At 43.0% G+C, this 12,783-nt stretch overlaps 1 protein-coding gene across 20 annotated transcripts in view; it reads right to left on the bottom strand.

Annotated features, from left to right (window-relative positions):
- MTHFD1L (methylenetetrahydrofolate dehydrogenase (NADP+ dependent) 1 like) overlaps nt 1-12,783 on the bottom strand; it is a 232,212-nt gene that overhangs the window by 186,226 nt on the left and 33,203 nt on the right. For all 20 annotated transcript variants that reach the window (XR_012433541.1, XR_012433542.1, XM_005552135.5 and 17 more), the window contains one exon: nt 6,127-6,238. Coding sequence is in view for 10 of the 20 variants with exons in the window: in XM_005552135.5 (XP_005552192.3) it covers nt 6,127-6,238 (112 nt within the window). In the remaining 10 variants the exon portion in view is untranslated. The remainder of the gene's footprint in view (nt 1-6,126; nt 6,239-12,783) is intronic.

Here is a 12,783-nt window from a genome sequence, read left to right as displayed (position 1 = left end):
TCATGATATGGTTTGGTTCTGTGTCTCCACCAAATCTCATGTTCAATTATAATCCCCAGTGTTGGGGGTGGGGCCTGGTGGGAGGTGACAGGATCATGAGGGTGGCCCTTCATGAAAGGCTTAGCACCATCCCCTTGGTGCTGTTCTCATGATAGTGAGTTATCCTGAGATCTGGTTGTTTATAAGTATGCAGTGTGTACCTCCTCCTCTGATATGGTTTGGCTGTGTCTCCACCCAAATCTCATCTTGAATTGTACTCCCATAATTCCCACGTGTTGCAATCATGGGGACAGTTTCCCCCATACTGTTCTCATGGTAGTGAATACGTCTCATGAGAGCTGATGGTTTTATCAGGTGTTTCCACTTTCGCGTCTTCTGTATTTTCTCTTGCTGCCGCCATGTAAGAAGTGCTTTTCACCTCCCGCCATGATTTTGAGGCCTCCCCAGCCATGTGGAACTGTAAGTCCAATTAAACCTCTTTTTCTTCCCAGTCTCGTGTATGTCTCTATCAACAGTGTGAAAACAGACTAATATGCCCTCCCTCTCTCTTGCTCCTGCTCTGGCCATGTAAGATATACGTGCTTCCCCTTCGCCTTCTACCATAACTGTGAGTTTCCGGAGGCCTTCCCAGAAGCCAAGCAGATGCCAGCATCACACTACCTGTACGGCCCATGGAACTGTGAGACAATTACACTTCTTTTCTTTATAAATTACCCAGTCTCAGGTGTTTCTTTATAGCAGTGTGAGAATGGACTAATATATATCATTGGGTAAAATTTTTGTGACAGTGTTCTTGAGAGTTGCACTCCTACTTTAAATTATTTGAATCTTACTGTCAAATGACAGCATATCACTAGTTTTTAAAAGAATGCAATGTAAGACAAGATAAAAAAACATATAATTAAAATATTAGTAAACTGATACTAATAAGCTATTGGTAATAATTTAATTTGGACCACTGAAACCAAATTAACAAGGAAATTTATACAGTGCTGCATGAACCTTTACTTTTTTTTAAAAAAAGCAAAAAATCAAATATATTATATTGAGAACTAATTAAATTGTGCCAAGATGCAGTCTGAAAGCTGTTTCGTGTGCAGTTAACATGGCAACAAGGAAGTGGAGGGAGGAATGCAGGAAGTGGACAAGCATTTATTGGCAGCTACCATCAAAGAGGAACTGCCCCAAGGTAGCATCTCAGTCATTCCTCCCAACAGCCTTCCTCCCAATTTACCCACAAATAAATTGGGAATCTTATTAATTCATCAGAGATCTTATTTCCTCAAAGTCACATAGCCTGTAAGTGCAATACAATTAAGAATTTTTTTTTTTTTTTGAGACGGAGTTTCGCTCTTGGTGCCCAGGCTGGAGTGTGATCTCAGCTCACCGCAACCTCCACCTCCCGCATTCAAGCGATTCTTCTGCCTCAGCCTCCTGAGTAGCTGGGATTACAGGCATAAGCCAACACGCCCGGCTAATTTTGTATTTTTAGTGAGACAGGGTTTCTCCATGTTGGTCAGGCTGGTCTTGAACTCCCTACCGCAGGTGATCCGCCCGCCTCAGCCTCCCAAAGTGCTCGGATTACAGGCATGAGCCACCGTGTCAGGCCAAGAATTTTTTTTACACAAACAACTCCCTTTTCCTTGAGTTAGGTTAATCCTGACTCCAAAGTCCATGTTCTTTGCACTACATTTTTTTTTCTTTTAGAGATGGAGTTTTGCTCTTGCTGCCCAGGCTGGAGTGAAATGGTGTGATCTCGGCTCACTGCAACCTCCACCTCTTGGGTTCAAGCAATTCTCCTGCTCCAGCCTCCCAAGTAGCTGGGATTACAGGTGCCTGCCACCATGCCTGGCTAACTTTTGTATTTTTAGTAGAGATGAGGTTTCACCATGTTGCTCAGGCTGGTCTTGAACTCCTGACCTCAAGTGATCCACTGGCCTCGGCCTCCCAAAGTGCTGGGATTACAGGCGTGAGCCACAGCACACCCAGCCTCCAGTAAGTTCTAATGTCTCCCTTCAGGGCCATAGGAGGGAAAGTCTCAAGGTCCCTTGGGGGCTCCCGGCACATCAGCATCCCAGGGCTCTTGCCCTCTTCTACACTAAATAGAAATATATTAGCTTAAAATGATGCTATAAACTACTCTGAGCCACAGAGTTGCTGTTTTGATACTATTCTCTGAGCCTAAGATAGAAGAAAAGCTTTTCCTTGGTCCCATTTCGTACATCAGTAAGTCCTAATATTTAGGGTACAAAATAGTTGTGTTTATGATGAAATCTGCTGTTTAGCAAGCAGAGCACTACAAGAGCAGTGTGTATTTCTTTCATTTGAAATAAATTTTTTAGGCCAGATATGGTGGTTCACACCAGTAATCTCAGCACTTTTTGGAGGTGGAGGCGGGAGGACTACTTGAGGCCAGGAGTTCAAAACCAGCCTGGGCAACACAGTGAGAACCCTGCCTCGACAACAAAAAAAATTATTTTAATTAGCTGAGGAGGGAGGATTGCTTGAGCCCAGGAGTTTGAGGCTGTGATTGTGCCACTGTACTCTAGCCTGGGCAACAGAGCAAGACCTTTTCTAAGAAAGAGGTTTTTTTGGTTGTCTTTTTAATTTTTTTTTAAAGTAGTTACTCTTATAGTTAGAAAACAGAATGTTGAAATTTCCTTGTTTTAAAATCTAAACATTGGACTCATGCAATAGCAGAGTGAACAGAACCAACTAGCTGGGTGTAATTGTTTTCTGAGCTCTGTGTCTGGGATATCAGCCATCAGGAAAATCTCTCCTAGGATTCCATACGTATTCCATAAAATGCCTCTACAGAATTATCTCATCATAAATCACAACATCCCATCTATTTTTACGGGGGGAAGGAGGAGGGACCCTGTACCATGAAGGTAAGAATAAAAATTGCATTATAAAACTCTGCCTTCATCCAGCCACAAGTTTATTAAAAGTTCTTCTTCTCATCTTGAGTTTAAATAAGAGCTCTTTTCTTTTTAATATTTCAAAAAGTTTATTCATTTCTTTACAGTAGTGGGATAATGAAAAAAAGTGGGGGAAAAAACCTTTCTCCATTATTCCTAGATCAAATTTTCATACTAAAAAAGTTGGTAAAATTAAAACTTGTAGACTATTTAGAAATGTGCTATTATGGACAGCACCACCCCGAAACTGTTCATCTGTTTCATCAACATAGCATTCCTCATCTTCATCTCAATGACTGCCTAGTTGGCCCCATTTTTTTTTTCTTTCCTTCTTTTTTTTTGTTTTTTTGAGGAGTCTCACTCTTGTCATCCAGGCTGGAGTGCAATGGTGCAATCTTGGCTTACCGCAACCTCCGCCTCCTGGGTTCAAGCCATTCTCCTGCCTCAGCTTCCCGAGTAGCTGGGATTACAGGTACCCGCCACCAGGCCCAGGTAATTTGTTTGTATTTTTAGTAGAGACAGAGTTTCATCATGGTGGCCGGGCTGCGTCTCAAACTCCTGAGCTCAGGTAATCCACCCGCCTCAGCCTCCCAAAGTGCTGGGATTATAGGTGTGAGCCACCACGCCTGGCCATCAGCCCCATTTTTAAGTGGGAGACAAGTTCAAGGAAATGTTTCTAAACATGCCACTAACTTAAAACTACAAGCAGAGTACAATTCTGAGTCATGCTTATTAACTTGTTAAACACTCAATATTCACAAAGTTAACTGGGCCCGGTGGCTCACACCTGTAATCCTAGCACTTTGGGAGGCTGAGGTGGGTGGATCGCTTGAGGTCAGGAGTTCGAAACCAACCTGGCAAACATGGTGCATCCACACCTCTACTAAAAATACAAAACAAAAATTAGACGGGAGTGGTGGCAGGCGCCTGTAATCCCAGCTACTTGGGAGGCTGAGGTAGGGGAATCACTTGAACCCAGAAGGCGGAGGCTGCAGTGAGCTAAGATCGCGCCACTGCACTAAAGCCAGGACGACAGAGCAAGACTCCATCTCCAAAAAAAAAAAAAAAAAAAATTCACAGAGTGGTTACTAAGTGTCAGGTACTATTCCAGACACTAGACATTCAAAAACCAACATGAAAACTATTAGAGTTGGGCCAGATAAATTTCAAATAAATTCTACTTACAGAATCATTTTGAAATACACAGACCATCCCTGATTTACAACCTTTTCGCTATTTTTCCACTTTATGATGATGGGAAAGGGACATGCATTCAGTAGAAACTGCTTTAAATTTTGATCTTTTCCCAGGCTAGCCATACACAGAACAAGGGTGTCTTGAGGCGCTGGGCAGCAGTGACGGCAAATCGCGATTTCTGGTCAGGCATGCAATCACAAGACCAAACAACCAATACTCCGCAATGTACTAAGCTGCCAGCGTTTTTGGATGTTGTTTTGTGTTTTCACATCCCATCCTATCTATAAATGCCCATTTTCTACTTATGATATTTTCAACTTCTGATGGGTTTATCTACGCATAAGCCCGAGGAACATCTGTAACGCCTTGGTCTTCTTTCCCCCAGAGAATCATTACATTGAAATCTAATGTTTCAGGGAATACTTTTTCCAAAAATAAGGGTCCTAAAAGGAAACCTTATTAAAAATAAAGCACTTTCACTAACAAAATATATGTCACTGTCATGTAACCACAGAGCTCAAAGGGATTCCAGGAGAACATCAAAGTAGACTCCTAACCCTAGCCATGACTGTGCCAAAACTGTCCTACATGAAAACTTTAATAAAACACAGCAAGTAAATATTACAGCAAAGCAGCATTCATTTACAAGAAACAAATGTTGGAACTGATTTTCCTAATCTAACTGGGATTCTGAACAGAGGAAACCCTGTCTACTATTAATAGGTTAGGCATTGTTTTTCTCAGGGAAAAAAAAGTTATATGAAGAAACTACATATATTTTAAAAATGTTATTTAGCACATGCTTTCTGTTTGTTAAAAAGAGCCGCTAGGGCCACAGTTCTTAATGCAAGAGCTGAGCTCTGGCTCTTTCCTTGGACTCTGATCCATTCCACCCTCTCCAGCCCCCAGGGAGTTTTTAATCTGATCCGTCAGTTCTGGCAGGAGCTACATTTCCTAGAGAGGAGGGTCAGTATCAACCTCTGGCTAGGGCTCACGCTTTTATGGAGCTGCCTATAAGGTTTCAAGATTTCAACCTCAAGTATGGTCCTAGTGGAAGTGAAGGAGAGCAGAGGCTGCCAACCGTGGTGCATGTTCTGCCCAGCTTTAGGGGTAAAAGCTGCCCCTGTCCTCCAGCCCAGCTCAGCATAGTCCTCTCTTCTGCATGAACATTTGGAGGCCAAAGCCAGAAGGAATCAGGAAGGGGGGCTCTCCTCTGCCTCCCTGTGCCATTGTCTCTTGCTCACCTGTGCCATTCAGGGACTTGCTGAGGGGCTGGGTGTGGTCCAAGGCTTTCTTAGCCTCAGTCCTTCTACGAACTGGAAAAAGGAACCTACTCTGGGCCTGCTCCTGCTGGATCCCAGGGCTGCTGGCTGCCCTGTTGCGGGCACTGCTTGGGCTGCCCCCAAAGTGGGCCTGGTGTGGTCTTGAGTATTCCTGGATACCTTGGCAAAATGCCATCAAATAGCAGGACCAATCCTAAAACAGTTTCTGCATCTAGTGGTGATTTTCATACTGTTCTGACATGACTCTGGGGCTCCAAGGATGTGCTTCATGGGTCAACACAAGGGGAAATCAGGGAGACACAGAGACTGATCCTATTCCCATCCCTCCTGACAATCTGGCTCTCATCTGCTTTTACATAGTGAAATTCCATGAAGATTTCTTTGGAAGAAAGGATTTTACTAATTTTTAAGAGACTGTGAAAACCGCTATTTCTAGTTTACCTCACACACATACAAATCATCTACTTAAGGTCACAACTAACCTGACTGCTAGAGGCCAGTAGGGGGCACTTCACTGTGGCAGCAGACACCTCAACCGCCATCTTGGTCTCTCTTTGCTCAACAGCATGGTTCTATCAGGTAGCCCACAGTCTAAGTTTCCTACCCTATATACTAATGTTGACGACTGCTAACATTTCAGAAACATACCCTCTTAGGAAAAGGTTAACATTTCTTCGAATGATCTGACCTAATCAGTGGCTCAACACCAATGTGAAGACATTTACCTGACAGGAAGTCATGGGAGCAGTTGAGAACAGTAATTCCTGGTTGTATCCAAGTAAGGGGAATCTCTTCTGGCTTACGTGAGCCTAGGACCACAATGTCAGCCTCATGAAGCTAAAAGGAGAAAGAAAAAAACATGCACAGTTTGATCTGAGGCATAAAGACACAACTAACCACTGATGTCAAATGAGTTCAACACAATCCCAGATCCACAGCTTTGTTCCAAGCTGCTGACAAGGATGGAGTCGCTTTACTAATTCCTTTCAAGCATGTATTAATACAAACAGAAAATGATTATCATATCCTAGAAAGAAAAAAAAATAGGACTTAAAAAATATCTTCAGGGTAGTCACTTCAGCATACATACTGCATGTGGAGTATTATCATTTACATGTTTTCACCACTAACTATAATATCAAGAAAAATGATAGGGCAGCCGGGCACAGTGGCTCACGCCTGTAATCCCAGCACTTAGGGAGGCCGAGGCAGGTGGATCACGAGGTCAGGAGTTCGAGACCAGACTGGCCAACACGGTGAAACCCTGTCTCTACTAAAAATACAAAAATTAGCCAGGCGCACTGGCAGGGGCCTGTAATCTCAGCTACTCAGGAGGCTGCGGCACAAGAATCGCTTGAACCCAGGAAGCAGAGGCTGCAGTGAGCCAAGATCACACCACTGCACTCCCACCTGGGAGACAGAGCGAGATCCTGTCTCAAAAAACAAAAAAGAGGAAAACAAGGATGAAGGCCATGAGGTCTGGCCCACGCAGTGGGCTTGTTGGCCTGTATAATGGCACCATCACAATGAGACCCCTATAGAACTGTTACTATACCCATGGAAGGATTTTCAGGAGCTTGAGAAAGAATTTCACTTTCTCTGAGGCCCTGGTTAGTCTCTTGTCCAACCGTTCATTTTTTTGACCTGAGAAAGTAGAAAGAATGCAACCACTCCAACAAAATGCATTGATCGTGTCCATCCTATTTGCATTTTGATCATCCAGTACTGGAGGAACAAGTCTGGTAGGAAGTTGACATTAAGACAAAGAGGTAGGCAAAGAGGTTGGCTCTGACTTTAACCAAAGAATAGCTCCCCAAGCCCCACTGAGCAACTGATGATTTCAAACTGGATCCCTATGCGGAGCGAGGGGTGAATAGGAATATTAGACTTGCAGAAGAGAATAGCTACAATTGTACAGGTCAGCCAGGTGTTGTAAGTATTACCTCACTGAATATTCCAAATGAGTGAGATTGGTGTTACCATGCTCATTTAACAGACAAGGAAACTGGGGCTCTCAGACACAAATAGCTCTATGGTATGTCCTGTGTCTCCTAGTGAATCCAGTCTTAGAGATCCTAGTGAACCTAGGCAGAAAGAGGGGACTGACAGTCCCTTCCCCCACTGTCTTTCCTGTGGACTTTGATGTCCTACAACTAACCACAGAGTCTCTGGGGTCAAACAGACAGAGGGGCAGATTATGGAACACAAAAGCATCTCCACTGCCACTGCCCCCACCAAACCACCAAATAAACGTGCTGGAGACACCCTTATCCATTCTCAGCTTACAGGCTGATCATTATAGATCCTGTGGAAGAACCAGGACAGCTCCTCAGCTTGAGGACGATTAACACTATTTGGGCAAAAGGGTGCATCAGCTGATGCCTTTTAGAAATCTTGGGACAAGAGATGATAGTGGGAGCAAACCTTTGACAGTCCTACCTGGTTTATGAACAGAAAAGCCAAGATCAAGGGCAGATCCAAGTCCCCTGACAGAGGAGGAGCATGATAAAAATGTAAATGCATGTCTTTTCATAGAGCTGACAAAGCCAACTTTAAAAGTTAACACCTTGGAAATATTTGATCAATTTGACCATGTGAATAGTGAAAAGTGTATTAACAGTCATTGATTGTCCATTAATAAGCCAAACAGTATTCCCTGCTTTTCAGCTTCTGACTGTATGAATCTACTGTATTAATCACCTTAAAAAGAAAAGAGAAAGCCCTACTAAAACATTTGCCTAGGCCAGACATGTTGGCTCATGCCACCATGCTGGGTAATCCCAGCACTTTGGGAAGCCAGGGTGGGAAGACTGCTTGAGCCCAAAAGTTTGAGAACAGATTGGGCAACATAGGAAGGCCCTGTCTTTACAAAAATAAAATAAAATAGAAATGAGCCAGGTGTGGTGAGGCATGCCTGTGGTCCTAGCTACTTCAGAGGTAGAGGTGGAAGGATCGCTTGAGCCCAGGAGGTCATGGCTGCAGTGAGCCGTGATCAAGCCGCTTCACTCCAGCCTGGATGACAGGGCAAGACCCTGTCTCAAAAACAAAACAAAACCAAAAACAAAACACATTTGCCTAAATAACCATTCTTCTGTGCCACAGGGCCAAAATACCACCAAACCTCACCAAGAACTTTGCAGCCAAATGAGAATCGCTTGAACCTGGGAGGCGGAGGTTGCAGTGAGCCAAGATCGCACCACTGCACTCCAGCCTGGGCAATGGAGTGAGACTCTGTCTCAAAAAAAAGAATTGTGCAGCCAATATCACCAGCAATCTAGTCCCTTAAGCCACCATTGTGATGGTGCCATTATACAGGCCAGCAAGCCCACTGTGTGGGCCAGACCTCACCTATCTGAAAAACAGCTAGAGTTCCTGGTGATGGTATATTTAGGGAGAAAGAAGTGTTCTAGTAGAAAGAGGATTTTAAACATCTGTATAAAAAATTGTATTTCTTCATTTATATATAGTACTGTCAAAAATTCAACCACAGTAATCCTCAAGAGAAATGCAAATGTTTAAGCTTTGTCGCAGTTCTGCAGATAAGAAACACCATTTTGCTAGATTTTCAGGCAGAATAGCAGCAAAACCAGAACATGGTAAAACAACTGTAAAAAGGAGGTTAATATGAACACGGCTGAAATGTTCATTTTGGAGAAAGCCAAGGATCACAGGTTCACACAAGTCCCCTAAGAACAGTTAGTTTCCTACACGTGGTATCTTTGATACAACCTGTTCTTTTCATTACCTATAAATCTTGGAAATCTCATTCCAACTCCTCAACTCCATACCTACACACAACTCTAAAGTGGGATGTGCTCATCCGCAACTGGGGAACAGCTAATTCCACAGAGAAAACACAAAAATCTCCTCGCTTAGCAATGATTGCATCGTAGATGTTAATTCTTTCTGGAAAGGAAAAGTGCTAGATGCTTAAATCAGTAAATACCACGCCGAGGACAAGGTAAGATTTTAATGAGCTAAAATTCAAGGAGAATTTTCGTCTCACTTGCTATTCCTACTCTCTTCCTCCCAAATGGGAAAGACCCCGGCCAAAGCTTGGCTTAAAACTCTACCTCATAACAAAGTATTGCTTTTTCTGCCGAGAAGAGTGGAGCAGCTTAAAGCAAACCACCCCATTCCCCAGGCAGAGAACCGAATTTTAAAACAACAGCAAGACGCAGATACGCAGACACTTAACAGGGAGCGTGTGGGGGTGCAGTAGTTTAGATAACACGAAGATGAATTTTCTCAAAGTCATGAATTTTTAAGCTAGAGAGACAAGCATCTGAATATAAAGAGACGGGGGAAAGGGAGGACAGATGGAATTTGGAAAGTTATATAGAATATTGTAATTTTGTATTTAGCAAATAAAATGCATTAAAATGTTTTAAACTAAACACAGCCCTACCCTCTTGACTAGAAGACAGTATGTATCTTCTGCTATCAATGTGTTTTGAAACAGTTCATATCAATAAGAATCTCAGGTATGAGATCTGTATATACTTCAAAATCCAGAATGGGTAAAACAAAAGATATTTTCTAAAGAACTGTGGTTTATATCACTTGAGACCTATGACAACTGTTTCTATGTCCTTCAAACATTACCAACAAAGTTCAGAAAACCAAGTTCAATTCCTCATGAGGGTCAGTTGAATAAAAAAGAAAGAAAACAATGTTCAAAATGATGGACATTACTTTTAAAAATTAACAGGTAGGCGCTTTGTCCAGCAATGATGTGCTTCTAAAATTACAACGAAGACATTGGCATTCTCGACTAGTGCCTGAGTGACGGCTGGTCAATGGTCAGACACAGAGAACAGAGCAGGGTGTGGAGGGCAAGCGAGGGGCTCTACCACGCCGAGGTGGTCCCTTGCTTGATTTTCACTCTAATGAACTGGGACATACTGTAGTTTGTGTGCGCCCAGTTAAGTGGATTTATGGGTTACATTATGCTCCACTGCAGATTCTTCACAAGACTTTATGTAATTAGTTATTTATTTTTGGAGACGGGGTCTCACTCTGTCCTCTAGGCTGGAATGCAGTGGCATGATCTCAGCTCACTGCAGCCTTGACTCCTGGGCTTAAGCGATCCTCCCACCTCAGCCTCCAAGTAGCTGGGGCTATAAATGTGCTCCACCATGCCTGGTTCATTTTGTTTTTTAAATGTTTTTTGTAGAGACAGGGTTTCACCATGTTGTCCAGGCTGGTCTTGAATTCCTGGGCTCAAGTGATCCCGGCCTGGGGCTTCCAAAGTGCTGGGATTACAGGCGTGAGCCACTGTGCCTGGCATACAGTACTTTATGATCAGACAGGGCATGTCCATGAAAATCTTAGGTAGCAAGGGGACTCCTAGACTACCTTGTGGCAAAGTTTCTATAAAGAGTTAGAAGTCAGTTTTCTAAGAAAAACATCACTTTTATCAGATGTCAAAAGGTGTGCACTTTTTCTTTTTCTTTTCTTTTTTTTTTTTTTGAGACAGAGTCTTCACTCTGTCGCCCAGGCTGGAGTACGGTGGCACGATCTCGGTTCACTGCAAGCGTCGCCTCCTGGGTTCACGCCATTGTCCTGCCTCAGCCTCCCGAGCAACTGGGACTACAGGTGCCTGTCACCGCGCCCGGCTAATTTTTTGTATTTTTAGTAGAGACGGGGTTTCACCATGTTAGCCAGGATGATCTCGATCTCCTGACCTCGTGATCAGCCAGCCTCAGCCCCGCAAAGTGCTGGGATTACAGGCGTGAGCCACTGCACCCAGCCACACTTTTTCTTAATATAGAAAAGAAGCTATCAGGTTGGGCTACAGTGTGTGGCTCACACAGTCAGATGTGTTTTAGGAAGATTCCTCTGGAAGCTGGATTGAGAATGCCTTAGAGGAGGTAGGAAGAAAAGCAAGATACTGAGGAGGCATCTGTAGGAAGCTGGGTGCCCAGGTCTGGAACTGAGAATGGCCTGGGAGCATGAGGATGCGGGTCGGGACACACAGCATTTAGGTGATGGTTAAAACCAGAAGTGTGGATTCCCCAAGGGAAACTGGCAGAATGGGAAGGAAAATGGGTTAACAGACATCCTTGGGGAGCACTAATCTTCAATGGTTAGAGATAAGGAACACATGATGGAGACCATCATGTCCCGGTGGCCCAGGAGCTAGGAAGGGGCATTTTCATTCAGGCCAAGGGAAAAGGGTGTGGACAACAGGTTGATATGACAGCCGTGGTCAAGCAGGATTAACGCAAAAAATACACTTTTGGCAATTAGGAATCACTGGTGACTTTGCTACAGAAATGGGCATTAGGAACCATGCCTGATACAGTCCTGCCATTTCTGTAGAGTGTGTTGCCTGCAAATGGAGATTTCATTCAGGCAGACTGCCTGAGCATTCATGAGCAGATGCCCTGTTTATTCATTTATATATATATACACAAAATATCTAAATATATAATGTTATATAGTATATATAATATATATTTTGTGTGTGTGTGTGTGTGTGTGTGTATATATATATATATATATATATATATATATATATTTTTTTTTTTTTTTTTTTTTTTTTAGATGGACTCTCACTCTATGGCCCAGGCTGGAGCGCAGTGGCACAATCTCAGGTCACTGCAACCTCCACCTCCCGGGTTCAACGATTCTCCTGTCTCAGCCTCCTGAGTAGCTGGGATTATAGGCGCCCACCACCACACCCGGATACTTTTTGTATTTTTAGTAGAGATGGGGTTTCCCCATGTTGGTCAGGCTGGTCTCAAACTCTTGACCTCGTGATCTGCCTGCCTCGGCCTCCCAAAGCGCTGGGATTACAGGCGTGAGCCACCATACCCAGCCTATTCATTAATTTTTTAAACTCTAAATGTCTAACTTTGTATTTGAAATTAAATGAACATTGAGCATAAGATTATTGCTTCGAAGCTATGAATCCATATCCACCTTTCTCTGCAGTATTAAGCATACCATTAAATAGGAATGTTAAAATAATAGTATAACTACTCTAAACTAAGAATGTCAAACCATCTTCATTCAGATGTTGTCATACTTTGGCAAGATAAGGGGATGACAATTGCAGCAAAAGGTATTTTACCCACTTCATGTCCACCCAGTGATCTCATCCTGGGAGAATTTTTTTCCTTTCAGGAATTGGGTGTATTTCTTTTATTTCTGTGATTAGTAGAACAAATTATTGGCTTTTAAAATTTTAAGACATTTCTTATGATTATTTCATAAATCAAAATGAGTACAAGCCAAATGGACATCTGGGAATTGGGAGTACAGCATTTATCTGCCAAATTTTTCCCCTAAAAAATAGTAAGCGACCTTCCTTTTCCTAAATGTTCCTAAGTTCACCTCTAACTTCACCATTCAACTTAATTTACTGCTTAACATAT

This window comes from Macaca fascicularis, chromosome 4 (assembly GCF_037993035.2).
Source record: "Macaca fascicularis isolate 582-1 chromosome 4, T2T-MFA8v1.1".
NCBI lineage: Eukaryota > Metazoa > Chordata > Mammalia > Primates > Cercopithecidae > Macaca > Macaca fascicularis.
The sequence above is the reverse complement of the archived record's forward strand: the minus strand, read 5'-3'. Positions and strand labels throughout refer to the sequence as shown.